The following is an 8345-nucleotide window of genomic DNA, read 5'->3' as shown; positions in this document are numbered from 1 at the left end:
ACACTCATTAACAGAAAATCTATAATGTATTGGTGGTTCCCATGTAATGCAGGCAGTCTGAGCACCCCAGGTTCATCATCTACTAGTGGCCCTCCTTTCTTTTCAGTTAGGGAGCAAATAAACCTACTGAAGCCGTTCGTGTTTGACCAGAGTTTGATCTCGTAGCAGTAACAACAGATATGCCGCCTGAAACTCCTCAGCTAGAGGGTCAGAGTAGCGGTGACACAACCTGGTGTGAGTGCGGATACTGACAGATAATGGCTTGGGAGTATGAGTGTGTGAGTTGTCGAGCGTTGGTGGCGATACAGTACAAAATCCCAGTGGATGGTGGCTGTTTAACATCCAGTCAGAGGTTCCTGTCAATCTGTCTGGATGGCAAAGTATTGGACTAATCCTTATGAAGGACTTCCTGGCCGAAGAAGTTACTCGACCAGTCAGCAGCAGGTATGCCAGTTAAATAATAGCTGAAATGTTGGTTTATTCTACATTGTTTAAAGCTAACATCAGTAGTGGGTGTGTGCTCAATTGAGATAGAATCATTAACATATAACGATAATTATCATAAGCACTGTTTGGCTTGATGGTAACGCATTGACATTTTGATTAATGGCGGAGTTGGACTCGCAGACAGCATCATGATGAATTAAATCTCATTCTAACCAATAATGGGGCGTGCTCAACATGAATACAATATGATTTCGTTTCGGTATCAGATTAATTCTTCTTATGATTTTGTTTACAGAGCATACAGGCTGGTTATCGCTAGTTCACCCTGCTATGGGCACAAGGGAGAATTGGACGAGGAGTACGGCGTGTCATCCCTGCGTGTGTCGTTTCTTCCATAAGGAGAACATACCTAGAAGCAAGTGGCATTTACATTGACTTTGCGCTGGAATAAAACCAGTTAATTTATTAAATCTAGCCTGCTGTATTATTTTCAAGACATGGGCCTAATGTCTGTGTAAAAATAGTATTCGTTAGCTTGTCCACTATAATAAACAGGTTCAAGGGTACCAAGATAAAACTACTTTCAACACGTACTAACCCCCTGTCCCTGTTGCTATAGTGACTTCAACTAGCTTTGACTGCCATCTATTGGAAAGGAAAGGTAACTACACGGGGAAGCCAGAGTCAAAGGAGACTTTAATAATATATACCAATTAGCAGATGTCTTTATCCAAAGTGAACTGGGTCACATGGATGTGGAAACAGATCATAGAAACAGGATTAAAAAAGACATAGTAAATTACAGGGTTATTAAGGTGTTTTTACAAGTTCCAATGAAACAAAAAGAGGATTCACAATATCAATGCAACAGTAGCTTACATTATAGCTTACCATGCAATCAGCAGTTGCTACATACATTTTTGTACCTAATGATATGTAACCATAGATTCTAGAAGAATGTAACTTAGAACCGTTTGGCCATAATGACCATCATTATGTTTGGAGGAAAAAGGGGAGGCTTGCAAGCCGAAGAACACCATCCCAACCGTGAACCACGGGGGTGGCAGCATCATGTTGTGGGGGTGCTTTGCTGCAGAAGGAACTGGTGCACTTCACAAAATATAAGCTTGTTTTACGCCAATATTTGTAAACAAAGGAAATGTAAACAAACACAATATAGGCTCAAAGCCACAATCAACAGCTTGATCCACTGAATGGGAAGAAGATGTGCCGTGCTGCATAAGGCAGCGCAAGACTGGTTCTCTGATCCACACCCATTTGGTGTTGTTTTGAATGTGCATATCTGTATCCCCAGTCATGTGAAATCCATAGATTAGAGCCTATTTTATTTATTTCAGTTGACTGATTTCCTTATATGAACTGTCTGAAATTGTTGCATGTTGCGTCTATGGCTTCATCTCCATCATTATGTGAGTCAGTGTGCATCATTTATTTTTTATTTTTTTATACCCCGGGACTATGATTTCTTAATCCGGCCCTGCTAGAACCAATAATTACAAAAACACAATAATTATTATTTAATGTTGCCTTTAGACAAAAAAAACAGTTTATGAATTGTTTGATTTCAGATTCAAATCAAATAAACAAGGAACGACCCTTTACTATTTTCTTTACTTGCAATAAAAAAATATGAATTGACCAAAAATACACAGTACACCTCCATGATATCAATCCTTAATCTTTCATAAAATAATTTTCAATGTGTGTGTCATTATTTCTATATAGCCTACACTTTCTCCATCTGAACTTATAGCACCGGCAGGATGGGTGTGGCTTTGTGACAATGACCACAAGAACAGCCACTCAGAGAGTTGATGCAGTTACACCTCTGACATTGCCTGAACAAAGACAAAGATTTTCTATGCAGTTCTGATTTAACCTAGGACCTAATGTTTGTTCAGTTACCTTGGGGAGGACAAATTAACAAATCGGCTTTACACAAGACTAAGAGTTTTAATACAAATCCAATGAACCCCACATCACAGTTTGCTCTACTCAGTAAACGCAAACGTTCCTACAATGTTGGGAAGCTTAATGTTCAAATGGAGACAATTTTATTTCCAGATAATGTTAGCAGGACAACATTCCATGACTGACTTATGTTGGAACCCCCTGCCATCCATCCTATTTTTCCTTCAGGAATTTTCGCTCATTTGGGAGTACATCTTCTCCTTTGACAATATCATCTAGAATCTTAGACTCTTTCTTCATTTTCTTCAACTCTATGATCCGATCCTCGAAGCCTGGCTTGCATTCTTCCTCCTCTGTGCGAATGATTATCTCAATGTACTCCACATCGGAGAAAGAGCTTGGTTTCAGGGCAACATCATTAAGTCTCTTGAGACAGTCAGAAGACTTCTTGATCAAATTCTTCAGTGCGTCCTTGATCATATGAAACTGATCCTCAAGCTTAGCCAGAATCTCCCTGGTTTCCATAGACTTGCCCCAGGCCTCCATGAAGTTGTCCTTCATGCCTTGAACAGTCTTCTTCTCAGTCTTTGTTTCATATGTCAACAAGACTTTTTCCCTGTCGTGGTCACTGGAAGAGCATTTTCCTGGACATATGGTACATTTGCCATCATCATCCATCACGGCACAACTTTTGATGTCATCCTCAATTGGGAGGAAGCAACAGGTGTGACATGTTAAATTGCATATCTGGCAGTTTGTCGCAAAGTCCTTGTCTAATTTGCTTCTCTTCACCTGCAGCACATTTACCTCGGTCTCAAAGTTTATGTTCTGTTTCATGTTCTCCTCCTCATTCTCCAGACACTGTTTGAAGCTTTGGATCTCACTTAGCTTTGACAGACCTGCGGTGATCTGAGGGGTCAGGCGTGTCATCGTCTTCTCCAGAAGCTCACGTTCTTCCAGAACTTTCTTTGTCATGGTCAGATCTTTACTCTCAATGCTTTCCAGTGCTTGGAAAAATTTCTTCATCTCCTTGGAAGTTGACCTCCATTGCTCTGGACACTGGGCCTTATGATCATCATCAGAATCATCCTCTTCAGAGCTGTTCTCTGTCTCCTTTGAGAACAGAAATGAACTGTTGAACTTGAAATGGGTTGGTAGCCCCTTCTTGTCTTTCTTACAGGGCAGATTTGCAGCTTTGATGGCCTCTAGCACCGGTATCTGCATCCCATCAACAAATGTCACAAGCATCAGGATGTTTTCAGCAACATCCTTTCCAAAGATGGACAGGATGGAATCAAAGATGTATCTCTGGGAAGGACTGAGACGACCAAGTGGTGCCTGCACTACAAAGCAGACTGCATCAATGTGATTAATCCCCAATGGATTACACAAGAAATCCTTCACTTTAAGGATGAGCAATTTATCATGAGCCATTCCTCTGGTGTCTCCGAACCCTGGTGTGTCAATGATGGTCAGAGAATAAGGAATCTGAAAGCCTGGCTGGTTGTAGAGCTCGTATGATGTCACAACCACAGTCTGGCTCTCAGCCTGGGACCTGTTGGTCACCTCATGGATGAGCTTAAAGCGATAATAGTCTTCCCACTTTACCCCGAGGATGTAGTTTATCATGGCATTGACCAGAGTTGTTTTTCCTGCACCTGTGGCCCCCAGAAGCAATATCACCTTGTTATTCCCTCGCTCAACTTTCTTCCCAAATGTGTACTGGTCAAAACTGTCCCTTACACCCCACTTCTGTTCCAGATTCAGCCAGTGGATTGAGGGGTTTCCCTTTTCCACCTTCTGGGATTTTTTTAGAAATTCCTCACTTTTTGCTCCGGTTGATTTGCTTGTCGTCGGTTGGGGATCAGAGACCCTAAGGGTAGTCAGCACAGTCTCAGGACTGGGTAGACTATTCCCTGCTTCGCCACAGTTAGCAGAGACTCTGATGCTGTATGCAGTGTCAGCCTCTAGTCCTTCCAGTGTACCCTCTCTAGTGGTGGTTTTGATGGTGTGCCACATCTGATTGTCTATAGTCTTTACACTTTTTCTGTATTCAACCACATAACCAATGACTTCAACATCATCTCCCGCCATGGTAGGAATGTCCCAATTCACTCTGATACTTCCCGATTCTGTCCTCTTCTCTGTGGGTGGTCCAGGGGTGCTACATGGGCGGGTTCTGAAGTATTCTGTCCAGTCACTGGAGAGGCTCACACCAGGTCTACACACCGCCTTGCAGCTAAAGCGGTACTTTTTGTAAGGGTCCAACCGACTGATGGTGACCTGGTTAGTTGTAGCATCCGATTTGACCTCGGTCCACTCAGAGTCAGCCTTCTCAGCCTGGTACCAAACCTGGTACGACTCCACAGAGGTAACACCAACGTCGGGAGGGTTGACTTGCAAGTGGACACAGTCATGCTCCAGACTCTTGATGGTGGGAATACCTGGCTTTGATGGCAGCTCATACTGTTGACTCAAAAGTGTTCCTCTTTCATAGACATGGATGGAGGACGCAGTGAGGTGTTTGTTTGGAATTGATGCAATGCAGAATGCAAGATTTCCTCTGCCTTCGTTTGACTCTTTGAAGTCTAGGAACAGTTTTATGGTTTGCCTGGTTAGGGTCGTTACCTCCCCCGAGCGAAACCACTTTTCTGCTGCAGACTTCCCGGCTGCGTTGGGGTTGTAAGGTATCAGTGAAAAATCACTTTTAGATTCTTCCAGCAAGTAGTTCTCCAGGAATACCACATACTCTTCTTTCTCCTTCAAAAAGGATAATGCAAAACACACTACATAATCATTAGCTTTATCAAGCACTAATCCATCCACTTCACTGCTTGTGTACACAACTTGTACCTCTTTCATTATGTCAACGTAAGAGCTGACAACATTCATCTCTCTCTCTCTGTCGTCCAGGTACTTGATCAAGAGGTCATTCTGGAATGGAGAACGTTCTTTGCTGTTGAGCATTTTGATCAGCTCTTCCTCCTCCATTCCTCCTCCTCTTATGTTGGGAAGAACATTGCAGAGACCTTTCTGGAACACCAGCTTGTACTCTGAGCACAAGTCTCTGAACTTGTTGAGCTTGGCTTTGAGTTCAGGGAACTTGATAGCCATGTCTTCCTTCATCATATCCTGGCATTGTACATCCGTATTGTCCAGTCCGTCTAAGATTCGCTGTGCGCGACACACCAGGCTAACACTGATCTGCCTGACTAGCTGGGCAGCTGCAGAGTCCAGGTTCTTGAGAGGATAGAGCCAGACGGTCACGGGCACAGCATGTTCTCCGTTATTCCCAAGCAGACGTGGCAGGCCTGCATACACCTTGATGGCATCTCCAAATGTGACAGGGTTGTTTTCTAGTGCCAAATCACCATGGAAGGTGCAGTTGAATTTATTGGTCTCTCTCTGCTCTTCCTCACTCATCTTCAAATTTCCCTGCCCTTCTATTGACATGAGAGGGATCTTTTTTATTGTGGCCTGCAGGTTTCCATGGATGTCCTGGTGGTTTTCTCCTGAGGAAACCTCTTGGTCAAAAACGAAGAATGCCTGCGCTCCGTAGAGCAGGGCAGTCACCACGTGGGTTGCAGAGCCCTCTAGTAAGACATTAGAGTATTTCACATTTCCTGCCCCCAGGTGGTCCATGGTCAGCTGCTCGAAGTGAGTGGTGGTACGGTACTGCAGAGAAACCCTAGACTGACGCTTTGAGGTCTTTTTGTCATGTAGGAATTCAGCAGAACCCTTCACACTGACTAAGCCACCAAGAAAACTGGCCTCAAGAGATGCAGACACATTCAAAGCTTCTGACTTGGCTTCACTTGAGTCTGAAGCAATGATTTTGAAGTCAGTGTTCGGTTGTGGACGGACATTGATGTGTTTCTGAAGCATCTCAGAATCCCAGAGAGTGATACCTGCAGTTTAAAGAGAAGGATCAAAGAACGTTATTGTGAAAATTATAATCCAACGTGTACATGTGTAAATATTTCTATATGTAAACATGGTTTCATTCAAATAACTAATTAAAGGTAAATATTTAACTCAAAGTAAATATTCTAGGTGTCAACAAATAGTTAGAAAACCGACACCTCCTACCCTCAGAAGTAAAGAATGCTCTGTATCACCATTTGAACCAGTCTGGAAATGGGTTCTATCTGGAGCTTCTTTCAGGTCAAATAGAACATATGTTCCAAATAAAGAGTGCCATTTGGAACAGGAAAAGTTATCTAGAACATTCCCCTACAGGGACAAATGGTGCCACATACAATCATTAAGAAAGTGCCATCTTTGCCATTGACAGCATTACTACTATAGGAACACTTTAAAACCAACTTGCATGACATCACCCTTTTGTCCCAAGTGCATCCTCTAGCTTTTCTTACTCTGTGGTAACCATAGAGATGTACCAGAACGATCATCTCTCTCTCTGCAATGACCGCTTCTGTGACAGTATCATAGAGGACTTTAGTGCCCAAAAGCCTGTTTTAGCATGGGCAGCTCCATTCAGGACTTTCACCATTTGAAGTAGTCAACTGGGAGAGACTTCCTTTGGGTTAAAGAAGGATTATACAATTAAATCCCAAGGAGGGCTCAGACAGAATATAATCACTGCCACTTGGTGAGGTTAGCATAGGGCTAGCATATGCCATGTTATCTGATGGGACCAGCTAAACTTTTGCGATTGGTCACGGTCAAGTATATCAACAATTTTAACTAGCTGAGACGCATTTTGAGCTGGAGAAACTTTTTAAATTTAAATGGCTGCTTATGTTCACAAATATGGCCCCAATGTCTTCAACTTCTATGAGTGTATTAGCAGTTTGTAAATAAACTGTAAAGGTGTATCCCACCACCTACTGTGTGGAGTGTTACAGTATAGTCTGAACAGGTATAATTCATTGGCTGACCCCTCCTGTTGATTGTTCCTAAATAGTAACTACTTTAAAATGGTGAAAGCCCTCAATGGTGTTCCCCGTGTTGGAACAGTGTGCCCTCTATCCAACTCAATGGTGGAAACATTGTCAATGAATTTAAGATGATGCATATTGATTACCTCCAAACCAAATAGGAATAGTTTCCTGTACCTGGAATGAGGACATCTCTACGACAGTCATACAGCATCCCCAGCTGGAAGGGTCGGCCCAGAGCGGCTAGCTCGATGGTCTCCAAGTCAGACATGACTCAGTGTTCTGAAAACATATCAGAACTGTGGTTACTTCAACAGCCACGGTATTAGAAAATTGCAACAGATAATTTGGCCGTCAACATAAAATCATAGTTTTGTTGCTCATTGCCCAGGCAATGCAGCGTGTGTAACATGTCACTGATACAGTATGTTATGCAAACATTTGAGTCACTCACATCTTTGTCCGGCAGTCTTGTTGTTCTTTCTGAACAGGAAGAGGACTCTGGAGCCCTGATGGTTGGTGCTCTTATTTCTTTGGAAAAAAAACCTTGAACTGTAGAAACAAAACATAGACACTGTACATGTTGATGGTTTTCTAGTGCAAATAATACAGTCTTAATTAAAACAATCTACCTTAAGGGTTGACCTACGTAATGTACCAATCTGAAAAATAGGAGATACAGTTGAAGTCAGAAGTTTACAAACACTTAGGTTGGAGTCATTAAAACTAATTTTTCAACCACTCCACACATTTCTTGTTAACAAACTATAGTTTAGTCAAGTCGGTTAGGACATCTACTTTGTGCATGACACAAGTATTTTTTCCAACAATTGATACAGACAGATTATTTCACTTATAAGTCCCTATATCAACAATTCCAGTGGGTCAGAAATTTACATACACTAAGTTGTCTTTAGACAATATCTTTCTTTGCTACAGAGCATTCTTTACTTCTGAGGGTAGGAGGTGTAGGTTTTCTAACTATGGGTTGACACCTAGAATATTTACTACAAACCTGACCAGCTCTGTCAGGAGGAATGGGCTAGATTTCACCCAACCTTTTGT

General features: G+C 42.3%; 1 protein-coding gene across 1 annotated transcript; it reads right to left on the bottom strand.

Moving 5' to 3' along the window:
- Positions 1–1942: 1942 nt before the first annotated feature.
- LOC135573735 (uncharacterized) lies at positions 1943–7558 on the bottom strand. Its single transcript, XM_065023414.1, has 2 exons — positions 7458–7558; positions 1943–6287 (listed from the first exon to the last, which is right to left on the bottom strand). Exons 1-2 carry the CDS (start codon positions 7549–7551, stop codon positions 2593–2595), a joined length of 3789 nt encoding a protein of 1262 aa, XP_064879486.1. The 5' UTR covers positions 7552–7558; the 3' UTR covers positions 1943–2592.
- Between the last annotated feature and the right edge of the window lie 787 nt (positions 7559–8345).

The sequence above is a fragment of the Oncorhynchus nerka genome, linkage group LG10, assembly GCF_034236695.1.
Source record: "Oncorhynchus nerka isolate Pitt River linkage group LG10, Oner_Uvic_2.0, whole genome shotgun sequence".
NCBI lineage: Eukaryota > Metazoa > Chordata > Actinopteri > Salmoniformes > Salmonidae > Oncorhynchus > Oncorhynchus nerka.
The sequence above is the reverse complement of the archived record's forward strand: the minus strand, read 5'-3'. Positions and strand labels throughout refer to the sequence as shown.

Bases quoted from the DNA above. Each gene is read 5' to 3' on its own strand.
- LOC135573735 (XM_065023414.1), bottom strand. From the start codon at position 7,551: ATGTCTGACTTGGAGACCATCGAGCTAGCCGCTCTGGGCCGACCCTTC. The intron at 6,288-7,457 runs GTACAGGAAACT...TTTAAACTGCAG, and splicing joins TAGAGATGTCCTCATTCCAG to GTATCACTCTCTGGGATTCT.